This window comes from Myotis myotis, unplaced genomic scaffold, assembly GCF_014108235.1.
Source record: "Myotis myotis isolate mMyoMyo1 unplaced genomic scaffold, mMyoMyo1.p scaffold_m19_p_14, whole genome shotgun sequence".
Classification (NCBI taxonomy): domain Eukaryota; kingdom Metazoa; phylum Chordata; class Mammalia; order Chiroptera; family Vespertilionidae; genus Myotis; species Myotis myotis.
In genome coordinates, this window is record NW_023416318.1 from 29,107,865 (window position 1) to 29,120,070 (window position 12,206).

At 41.1% G+C, this 12,206-nt stretch overlaps 1 protein-coding gene across 1 annotated transcript in view; it reads left to right on the forward strand.

Moving 5' to 3' along the window:
• LHCGR (luteinizing hormone/choriogonadotropin receptor) overlaps positions 1-12,206 on the forward strand; it is a 56,292-nt gene that overhangs the window by 21,792 nt on the left and 22,294 nt on the right. The window contains exons 3-6 of the mRNA XM_036335535.1: positions 1,944-2,018; positions 4,967-5,041; positions 7,099-7,173; positions 7,262-7,339. Of these exons, the coding sequence (XP_036191428.1) occupies positions 1,944-2,018; positions 4,967-5,041; positions 7,099-7,173; positions 7,262-7,339 (303 nt within the window). The remainder of the gene's footprint in view (positions 1-1,943; positions 2,019-4,966; positions 5,042-7,098; positions 7,174-7,261; positions 7,340-12,206) is intronic.

The following is a 12,206-nucleotide window of genomic DNA, read 5'->3' on the forward strand; positions in this document are numbered from 1 at the left end:
CTGGAAAACAGCATGGAGAATACTCAAAAAATTAAAAATGGAACATCCTTATGACCCAGTGATTCCACTTTTGGGTGTATATCCTAAAAAACCCAAAACACTGCCAAACCGGTTTGGCTCAGTGGATAGAGCATCGGACTGTGGACTGAAGGGCCCCAGGTTCGATTCCGGTCAAGGGCATGTATCTTGGCTGCGGGCACATCCTCACTGGGGGGGCGTGCAGGAGGCAACTGATTGATCTCTCTCGTCAATGTTTCTAACTCTCTATACCTCTCCCTTCTTCTCTGTAAAAAATCAATAAAATATATATTTTAAAAAAAAACCAAAACACTAATTAGGAAGCATATATGCACCCCTATGTTCATTGCTGCACTATTTACAATGGTGAAGATATGGAAGTAAACCAAGTGCCCACCACCAGATGAGTGGATAAAAAATCTATGGTACATTACACAATGGAATGTTATTTGGTCATAAAAGAGAATGAAATCTTACCATTTGCAAAAGCATGGAAGAACCTGGAGGATATTGTGTTACATAAAATAAATCAGCCAGAAAAAACAAATACCACATGATTTCACATATATGTGGAATCTAAGAACAAAATAAATGAACAAACAAAACTGAAACAAACTCATAGATACAGAGAATAGACTTATAGTTGCCAAAGAAGAGGGAGTTCAGGGACTGGGTGAAAAAAGTGAAGGGGTTAAGGAATACAAATTGGTAGTTACAAAACAATCATGGGAATGTAAACTACAGCAAAGGGAATATAATCAATAATACTGTAATAACTATGTATGGTGCCAGGTCAGGCTGAAAACTTTGTAAAGTATATGATTATCTAACCACTATGCTATATACCTGAAACTAATACAAAAAAATATTGAGTTTGAGTTAATTGAAAAATTATTTAAAAGAAATGATACAAACATAAATGAAAAATAAATGGGAAAAAACAATAGGCGCCTCTCCTCTCAGAAACTCAATTTGCTGTAAAACAAGGGAATCTGACTAGATTTTCTCAAAGGGCCTGTTGACTTCTAATAATCTATGATGCCATCCTATATAATAAAAGGCTAATATGCAAATAGACCAAATGGTGGAACAACCAAACAACAATCACTATGACGTGCACTGACCACCAAGGGGCGTGCGCGGGACATGGTGGGCATGGGCAGCAGGCGGCAGAGTGCAGAACATGGCAGGCGTCGGCCGCAGTGGGATGGTGGAGCAGGTGAGTGGGGGCACCAGACCAAGGTGGGGTGTTGGCCGCTGTCATTGAGCTGATCCTCTGGTGGTTACTCAAAATTCTTTGCTCCTGCGTGCTGCAGTCCCACCCTGCGCTCACACCTGCTGGCCCCAATTGCCTCTGAGGGCTTCTCCACCTCCCCCTGCTCCTGAGGGGCGATCAGGGCAGCAGCCACCGCTTGCACCCACTGATAACGCTGGCCCCAATCGCTCCATGCCATCAGCATCAGCGGGTGTGAGCGGGGCCAGCACGGAGACAGCAGGAATGGGGCTGCTGGCAGACAGAGGACCGGGGGGGACCAGGGGGCTTCAGTGGGAGGGGCCAGGAAGGGGCATGGAGGATAGGCCGAGACCCACCCCTATGCCCACAGCAACCTTGTGGCCCACAGTTCCTTTCAAGGTGCACAAATTCATGCACTGGGCTCCTAGTGTCATAATAAACAAGAAAAAAAAAATCCTGTTGTAAATAAACAGGGATTACTGAAACTTGCATTTCAATAGCACCTGGGTTGTAGATGCCCATCAGGGCTCCTAAAGGGCGGTGTTAGCACTTCATTATGTGAGGACAACTAAAGGTGCCACTGTTCTTTTTTAAAAGGACACCCCAGTTGTTGGGCCACATACACAGCTGCTTATGATGCAGACAGTCATTTATTTCATGTTTCTTCTTTTTTTTCCCCCTCTCTCCCTAGTGAAATTTCTCAGAGTGATTCCCTGGAAAAGATAGAAGCTAAGGCCTTTGACAACCTCCTCAATTTGTCTGAAATGTAAGCATCAGCTAACAGATCGTTTACTGCTGTACACTATTACTCTCACTGGCTGGAGCCCACTCGGTTTTTGTATTCAAGCATCCACTGCTAGGAAGCCAAGAGGAAAAGACTACAGCAATTACTAGGTCTGGGCAGGCACTAATTTCACTCACTGCAGTGGCCTGAAGGTTGCCATGGTGACAACTGCTTCTCCCTGAGAGCTGCATAAACTCTGAAACATCACAACACAAAGTTAAAAATTAAAATTGCCATTGTGGAGTCCTGCCAAGTAGCTCTTACCTTATGGAAGGGAGGGTATGGAGTAGTTGGGGTGGTGGGAAAATTTAGAAAGGAGCTTATAGCTCATGAATTAGTTCATGGGGAGCTGTTTGGGCATATTCATTCATTCAGTAAATAGTTCTTGAATACCTACCATGTAAAAGTCCTGTGTTGGGCATGTGTATGTTGGGTTTGTTGTTATCATGATGTCTTAAAATTGATTCTTCAAAATTATCCTTTCCAAATTATTTTCCTCCAAGTAATGAAAAGGATGGGAGAAGACTAGCTTAATTCAGTTTTCAGCTCATGAACTTTGTGTCCCAAAGGTTAACTGACTTGCCTGATGTCACACAGCAAGTTAACTAAGACTATAAGTCAGGTCATGTGACTCTGAAACTGGGTCTGTTACTGCTGTCTTGTTTGGCCCAAACCTGAATGTCTATAAAATTCACCTGCATAGGAGTTTCTAAAGTTAAGGAAAGGGGAAATATGTTGGCAACAGTTTTTAAGCACTTATGCTTGGCACTTATTTCTTCTAGGTTGTGTCATTAAATCCTCACAACCACCCTGTAAAATGGAGTAACTACCCCTTGTGTTCAGGGGAAGGAATGGAGCCTCAGGGAGGTCAGTGACTTGACCAATGTAGTGCCTCAGACAATGGCAGGTTTGGGATTCAACCTCAGCCTGTCTTTCTTCAAAGATTGTGCATGTGCCACCATACCAGAAGACCTCCCTATGAATGGTCCAATTAGCAATTATCTAAAGAGAATAATTAATAAGTATGATAATGACCTGCCACATGTCCAACCAAGGGCCAAATGCTGCTGGAGTACAGAGGAGGTAAAAATACAAATCTCTCCAGGAGATGAGTGTGGCCAGGGTAGTGAGAATAACTCACCAAACAATGATGAGAAATCCACAGTAATGAGCATTTAAGTAATAAAGGTATATCTGGACTTGTCTGTGAGGTAAAATTTCTTGGGGGGCCATTACAATTATAGATGACAGTCTATAGACCTAGAAATCCGCAGTTCTAACAGACTTCCTGAGGGATGCTGATTCAGCACAGCTTATGTTGAGAACCACAAGAGCAGCTTCAGGTAAATAGAGCTTCTCATGATGCAAAGCAACATTTATCAACAGCAAGAAAAATGAAATGCTCTAAGGGAAAGTTTATGGACTTTTCCCAAGAAAGGCCCTGAGATTAGGATGCTAGCTCTGCACAGGTTCTCTTTGCTTTGTATCCCCAGCACCTAAACCACACCTGGCACATATAGGAGCCCAATCAATGTTTGATGAATGAATGGATGGATGGATAAGTGATCTAAGGTCAAACCACAAAAGATCCTTAAGAGATAAAATTCCCTTCCATCTCACTCACATAATGCTTTATATAGCCCATGTTTGCTTGATTCAGTTGTAAAAACAATTACAACAAAATGTCACTCACCTTTAAATAATCAAAAGGACATAAAAGATGGAAATAGGCACCAATGGTGGGTAAATAAGGTAAAGTGGAATGAGCACTAGACTTGAAGTCAGGAAAAAACTGGGTTCATCTCCAAGTTCTGCTACTTCTCAGACAAATCATTCAATTTCCTGATTTCATCAACTATGGTAATTGGTCACGTTGGTTGAAGATTTACTATGAACCAAACTTACATATTTCTTTCTTTAAAACTGCCCTATGAAGAGACAGAGCTGTAAGTGACATATCCAAGTCATACAATAAGTAAAACCAAGATGTAAAACCAAGCTGACCCCAGAGTCCATCCACCTAACCAGTGCTCTATATTTTCTCTATATAAGAGTAATTATTCTTTCATCGAGTGGTTGTTGAATGGGTTAAGAAAGCCAAAGGCATTTACTGGCTTTTTACTGAAACCAAAGTAAATGGGACCCGGCAACTAAGGCCTCTTCTCAAAGGGTCAATTTCACTGGTGGGACTAGGGAGAAGGACACTTATACCACTATAATGTATGGCTGTACTTTTACACTTTGCAAAGCTCTACCTTGTACATTGTTTCTGCATATTCTATTACTACCTCTCAACCTGTGAAGTCGGAAGAGTGTGTATTATTATTTCAATATTACAGAAGGGATCATTAGCTCAGGGAAGTTAGGAGACTGGGCATCATCACGCAGCAAATTATCTACAGAATAAGCATAAAATCCCCCCAATCCAAGCTCCTGGACTCTGCCCTGCTGTTCCATGGACTGGGTGACCATCTGGATAATTGGTCAGTGTGGCTGCCAGCCCAATATGAAGAGAACCAATTTACTACAAGAGAGAGAAGCTAATTTGCTCATCTCTCCTGGGAGCAGATCCTCCCATCATCACCAGTGTGCAGGCTCCATAGTAGGGCAGGACGTACTTGGCCAGGAGCCACGGGATCAATGCTGCCTGGGGAAAAGGGGTAGAAGCAGTTGGAACAGGGGTAGGGGGTAGAACAGATTCCCAGCTATGATGCACCTGCCTTGGCAGGATGTTGAGAGCAGAGCTTCCTGGAAATAGCCACTGGCTCTCACCATGCTGCTTTCATCCCCGGGGTCTCAGGAGTGCCTCTCAAGCACTTGATTCTGTTGATGCTGTTTTCAGTCAGCATCCTCTGGTGACCATGGTCTCATGCATTCCAAACAGTGCACATCTAGTAAACTGCTGCCTGTTTCCCCTTCTCTCTTTACAGACTGATCCAGAACACCAAAAATCTGGTATACATCGAGCCTGGAGCATTTATAAATCTCCCCCGGTTAAAATACCTGTGAGGAATTTGCGTTTTTAAGCAACTGGGGAGGGGAAGATGGGAATCTGGTAAAAAGCAAAACAATTCCAAGGTTGAGAAGAATTTTTTTAACCATATACTTGGAATTATTTTCATGTCTGTCTTCAGCCCTCTGATTTAATCAGCATTTCTTGTCAGCCACTATGCTGGCACTTTCAAACACCTATAAGTGGTTCTCAACACTATCTCTGTCCCAAACAGCAGAGAAGACCATCACCTCTTTGCAGTGATTTTCAAAGCTGGTGGTAGGAATGGGAGCGCCGGGGGGGGGGGGGGGGGGGGGGGTAGGTCATGACACTTTAAAAGGGTGAATCAGAATCTCTAAGGTGAGGCGGTGATGTAGAGAGAAGACAAGTGAACGTGGAAAAGGCAATTCTGATTTGACCCCTATCCCTGGTTGAGAATCACTGATCTCCTTTATCTCATTTGTTCCTTCATTCATTAAGTGAAAACATTTTAAGTATTGCCTTCAGGTAGGCACTGCGCCATATAATCTAAACCATTATTTTGTATGTCCCATTAAGTCTGATTGGTCCACTAGTTAGAATTATCAGCTGAAGTCCACCCTAGCCCTACAGATTCATTGCCTTACCAGCAAAATCAAAATTCCTGAAATTTGATACAATCTATAAATTTATCACTGTGGATCTTCTCACATATCAATTACTTATTCACACAGAAAAATAAATCACTTAACACAGATACCTCTCTCTCTTCTTCCTGATAAATTAAATTTCATAAAATCTCCAGAGGATGCAAAGTGTACATTAAGTGAATGTACACAAGGCATGTCCTACCACTTTTTAAAAAATGGAGGAGAGAGGAGAGACATCCTCTCTCTGGTGTTCAACGTCATCTGTACAGTCTTGCTCTGGGGCCCTGACAGGAGCTGCTGCTGGCATTACGGTAGCTCCTTTGGCAGCGCCAATGCTGGTGGATTCCTAACTCAGGTATTCTGCTTTTCCAAACCTTCAAGGGGCCTACAGGACACATAAGCATCTCAGCATTTACCACTTTGGAAAAACATAATAAAAATCCCAGAGCCAAGTGTGATGACTGCAGCCCTTTGTCATCCAAGAATCACTGTCTTTATTAAATAGCATTTTCACCACTCCTTTAAAAAAAAAAGGGATATTCCATCAACCCCCATACACATTGCAGTCTAAGCCTGCACTGCTGTCACCAGCCACAAACAGGGCAGGATTCAGTGTGATCTGGGGTAGCAGGTAAGGAAGAGAACCAGAGAGAGCCAAAACAGAAACCTGGCTTCCTTTCATTGTCACCAGGGTGCCAAGCAGTTCATGTCAGTTGTCCAGAGTCCATGAGTGGGGACTTGAAACTCGGTTGTGTGAAATCCAGATGACTTGACTCCTCTAAAGGAATCCCGTTTTTGTGTAATAAAATATCCTTCAGTTTAACCCACCACTGAAGCCTCTCTCTTCTTTGAAGTTTAAGTAAAAGGGAGAGGAGGAGCCTTCAGTAGCTCAAATAACAAAGAGAATGTTGAATGATTTCAGTGAGATTTAATGAAGACTTTCCTGAATCCCGGATAGCTAAATAAAGGAAAATTTGCAGTGATAAGGGATATGGATTGCTCACAAAGAGATGACTCTTTCTGGATATGAATTGCTCACATAGAGATTAATCTTTCTGAAGAGTCTGAGTTAAAACCTGTCTACAATAGAGAGATGCTTTCTAGAACTATGAAGAGCATGGTCTAAACTAATTAGCAAAAGGAAACTGGAATGCAATGAAAAATAAACATAAATGAAAAACACCTGAAAGTTTGGTCCCAGCCCCTAGATCTCAAAATAGAAATCATTAGAGCAACTTCTCCCATAGGGTTAGGGGCTTTTAAAGTCTTACAGTCTTTGACATCTGAAAGTGTGACTGGTAAAGCCAAACTCAATATTTTTAAATTTAATGTGAAAATAGAATTTGCAAAATGCCTTTCTACTGTTTTTTATCTTTATGCCATAATAACACTCCCTTTTGCTCACTCTCTGCCCACATCCCCACCTTGCCCCAAATCACAGGAGCATTTGTAACACTGGCATTCAAAAGCTTCCAGATGTTACGAAGATCTTCTCCTCTGAATTTAATTTCATTCTGTAAGTACCAGGCTGATTGCTATGCATAACAGTTTCCTATTTGCAGCTAAAATTTGGAAAGTAAATATTTCTCATTTCATTCCTCAAGGGAAATTTGTGATAACTTACACATAACCACCATACCAGGAAATGCTTTTCAAGGGATGAATAACGAATCCATAACACTGTGAGTAACTCCCAGGTTCATGTTCTTCCATACAGCCTCCTGCTATTCTCATTTCTAGCTTAAGGTGATCTCTTTCTTGTCATATCTTGCCCCTCACTTGCTGGTGACATTCTTTTGGATCTAAAATGCCAAAGTTGAGAGGAGTTGTGTGGCATCAAATCTGGGTCATATGTTCACATCACAACCAGCCAACCCCGTCAGTTTAAAATTAATCAAATGGACCCTGAGGATTTACAGTGAAAAAATTTCCAACTGATGAAGTTGTTCATTCATCAGTGGAATGCTTTGCAGCTGCAAAGAGCCTGGAGTGGTTAAAAGAGAGCACAGAAATTTCAAGTTTCATCTGAGAAGAGTTTGGAAGGATACTCTCCAAGTAGGTAGAGTATTTTATCAATGGACCATCTTTCTCTCTCTCTCTCTCTCTCTCTCTCTCTCTCTCTCTCTCTCTCTCTCTCTCTCTCTTCTCTCTCTCTCCCTCTCTCTCTCTTTCTCTCTGATTTTTCACTGTCCTCTTGGGTGACTTTTGTTTCTGAAGCAACACCATCAATGCCCAATTCCCTAAATCCCTTAATATTAAATTTGAAAATAATGTCTTCTTATTTGATCATCACTCATCAGGCTACCAGGCTCAAAGGCTCTATCCCTTTCAGGATCTTTCCTAATGTCTTGCTATTCAAAGTATAGTCCATGGGCCAGCATCTACAGTATCTTCCAAAAACTGGTTAGAAATGCAAACTTTTAGGGCCATCGCAAACCTACTGACTCAGAATATACATTTTCACAAGATCCCAAGTGATTCACATGCACATTTAAGTTCAAGTGAGTATTGTACTAAAATAACACAAGTCACTCTCTTCACTGTACACCTGCCAGACTTCCTTCACTCTGGATCCCTGCCATTGTCACATGGGGCACCTTCCTTTGACCTACCATTCAGAAGCTGCATCCTGGACACCATGTCTAATTTATATTCAATGCCCAGTGAATATTCAGTTCTACTCCACACATCCATATTCCTCTCTCTCTTTCTGCTTTGGTTATAGTCCATGGCAGGATCATATTGAGGTAATAAGTGAGCTCACCCTCAAAGAAAGAGAGAGAGAGAGAGCATGGACTGGATGACCCTGAAATGAAGTAGTTGTAAAGCAAGAGGAGAGACATCTCAGGGGATTCTTTTATATCAGTGGATTCTAAAAATTGGCATCAATGGTACACTGCATTTGTATAGTATTTTTTACTTTGTGTAGGCATAATCCATAAACCAACACATATAATTATGTTACGAAATTTTGGCCAATGTAGTCCCAGCTCAGTAGTGCAATCAAAAGAATACAGAACAACAACAACAAAAAAGGTTTCAAGATAAGTAAAATTCTTTACTTGTAACTCTTGAACACCAGGAAGGAGTCTGTAGTTGCTGGAAAAACCTCTCTACAATCTTTTTACTCCTCCACTTCTCTCAAATACCACAGCTCTTCCAGCTGTTTACAAAGTGTTTCTCTGTTACATGTGGATCTGGAACTATTCATCCATCATATCCCTGTCAGAAGCAGGGTATTTCAGAACAAACAATGAGTGGAGGGGTACTGCATGATTAGAATTGAGGGTCTTCCTGTGTCTTTATTGAGAACACAAAAGATATATATAAGATCCATGTACTCCAGTAGCTCATAATCTCAATAGGGAAAAACCATGAAATAATAAAAAGAATACAAGCCAGTAGATAGTCACTGTGAGAGTGTGTAGTACACAGAAATGAAAAGTCTTGGAGAAAGCCTCTCAGGCTGGAGAAATCAGAAGAGGCTTCAGGGCAGAGCTGAGACTTGAGTCAGACCTCATAGAAGCAACAACATTTGTAATATTTATATAGCACCTATTAAAAGCCTGCACAATTTTTGAGTACGTATTTTTAAATACCCATTTATTAGTAAGTTTCACAGCAACCCTTTGAGGTAGGGACTATCACTCTCATTTTTAGAGATTAAGTAATTTACCCAAGGTCAAGATATACAACCAAACAGTCTGTCTTAGAGTCATGGGCTTCATCATTATGTTGTACCACATACTGAGAATAGGGGAGCAAGGAATCCAAGTGAAAGGCAGCATGTGCAAACGCAAGGCTGTGGGAGGAGGAAAATAGGATGAGGGATACTCACTGGGAGTGAACATCCTGCTTAAGGGATGGGAAAGAGGTTTAGATCAATATGTTTACATAAAAAGGAATGGAAGAAACATTTGATTGCAGAGGGTCTTGAATGCTGGGATAAGGGGCTAGACTTAGAAATAACTAAATAAAAGTAGTAAGAAGAAACCACTCAAATAAGTTGCCTTTATTCAAAGATCATAAATAGCCAAGACTCCTTTTGATTTTGACCTAAATCTAAAAATAATCAGGAACCAACAGATACTCCTCTCAGGTAAATGTACAATGATGGGAGTGGAACGAACAGGAATGAAAGAGCAGAAGAAAATAATAATTCATGGGATTCTACAAGCTCACAAGACCAGACCTCCCCACCAAAGTAACAAAACCAAAGATTCCTTTTCACACATATTTCAGCATGTGTACACAACAGCTACATGGTATTATTTGTGGACTATTAATTTGTGTTAGTACTGATTTTAAGATGAATAGTGCCTACCAGCAGGGCATAATTGCCCCACTTCTGAAGTTAATGAAGATTGTGGATCCATTTCTCCCAGAGAGCCCGTGGGGGCAATGTGCTCCATCCCCCGTGTCTGCAAGGAGAGAGATTAGTCATTTGTTTGGCACTTGTCCTCGGCTGAATGGACCCTCCTGTAAGTGGAGGATCCTGTGGAGCACCCCCTTGGAAAAGGGTATTACTTAAAAAGGAAAGCCTGGATTTTCTCAACTATAGAGTTCAGCTCTCTAGTTAGAAAATAATGAAAGTAAGCCCTCGCTCTTCATGAGTAGTTTTTGAGAATTTGCTTTTCATGGAAACCTTCCTGCCTCCCCCACCTAAATCTGTACCAACTGTGAGCTCATTTAATAAAAACAAAACACTTCACTTGATGCTGGAGAAGCTCAGTAGGGCTAATGCTAAAGCCATGCATTATACTTTTATGTTCCTTTACGGCCCTTTGGCTTTCCATTAAATCTCCTCCAGATGCCACTTTGAAATGTCCCCCCTAGGTAAGCAGGATTTGGCTTCACCACCTCTAAAATATTCTAGATCACTGGTCATGCAAGTCTCAAAATGTGACAACCTTGATTCATATCAGAACTCCACAAAGAGAAGGAAAGGTCACAGCAACTAATTCTCTAAGACTAATTCAGAGAAAAGATGCCTGGCAAAGAATGACAAGATTTCAGGTTGCACCTGTGACAAGCCACAGACTGCTTGGCACTGAAATAGAAAGCCTGTGTTCTAGTCCTGGTTCTGCATGTAACCAGCCTTAGTCAAGTCACACCACCTTGACGTAACTCTGTCTCTGTCTTTCCAATGGGATTATTAATACCTCCTTGTATAAAGTCAGTCACACTGTATTGTCTGCACAGCACTGTCACAATTAAAAACTAACATTCAGCAAGCCAGTTGTTTAGACCACCCTTAAAACACTGTTGCATCATCTCATTTTAAATATTTTTATTTTGAAATTTTAAACTGGTAATTGGAGTCACTCTCTCTGTCTCCCCACTGACAAGTGGAACAGATAGTACTATGAACTCCCTATATACCTTACCTAGATTCAGCTACTATTTCCAGCTCGCCTTGCCTACTCCATTTCTATATATGTAACTATATACAATACATTTCCCTTTGGCCAAGCCATCCAAAAAAGTTTATAGACATCATGACACCTCATATCTAAATACTTCAGCACATATCTCCCCAAAATAGGGAAATTCCACATAACTACAACTAAGAAAATCAACATGAGTTTAATGGCAGTATCCAACCTATAATCCATATTCAAATGAAAATATGTTTATAGATTTTTTAAACTTGGAATCTAATCAAAGTTTATGCATTGCATTTTTGCTATTATGTCCCTAGTCCTCCCAACATCACCTTCCACCCCATTCTGCAAAAAAACTGCCCCTCTTCCTTCCTCTGTTCTGGATGACAATGTCTGGATTCATTTGTCTATACTGTCATAACTAGATTCAGGTCAATGTTTCTGCAAGAACACAACAAAAGAGATGTTATGTCTCTCCCAATGCAAACCAGGAGGAACAGCACATCCCACTGTCCCACTCCTTAGCCATTCGGTTAAGGTAGTGACTGATCTCTTCATTGTAAGGGTGCATATTTCCCTTTGTCATTAATAACTAAATCATGGTGGGATAATTTGAGTTTGTGTGACTATCCTGTAGCCAACAACCTTTGTCCAATGGTTTCAGCATCTGGTGATTATTCCATTAATACATAGGAAAGTCTACCATTCCTCTACATTTGTTAGTCAGCACTCTTCTGTTAAAAAAAAAAAAAAAAAAAAAAAAAAGAGGTTTCCTTTTACTCCCTTTCCTTCTCTCTCTCTCTCTCTCTCTCTCTCCCTCTCTCTCTTTCTCTCTCTCACTTTCTCTTTCATTCTTTCTTTTTAAGTATCACTGTAGAGTGTGGATTTTAAAAACATTTTATTCACTATATTATAATCCATTGTTATCATTTTTGGATGCCTATCACCTTTTTTTGTTACATATGATAAAGTCATGTAAGTTGACATGAACTTGGTGAGATGTGAGGAAACATAAGAACACTAGTGCTGCCTGGCCAGCATGGTTCAGTGATTGAGGGTAGACCCATGCAGGAGGTCACGGTTTGATTCCCAGTCAGGGTACATGCTCAGGTTGTGGGCTCAATCCCCAGTAGGGGGCATGCAGGAGGCAGCCAATCAATGATTC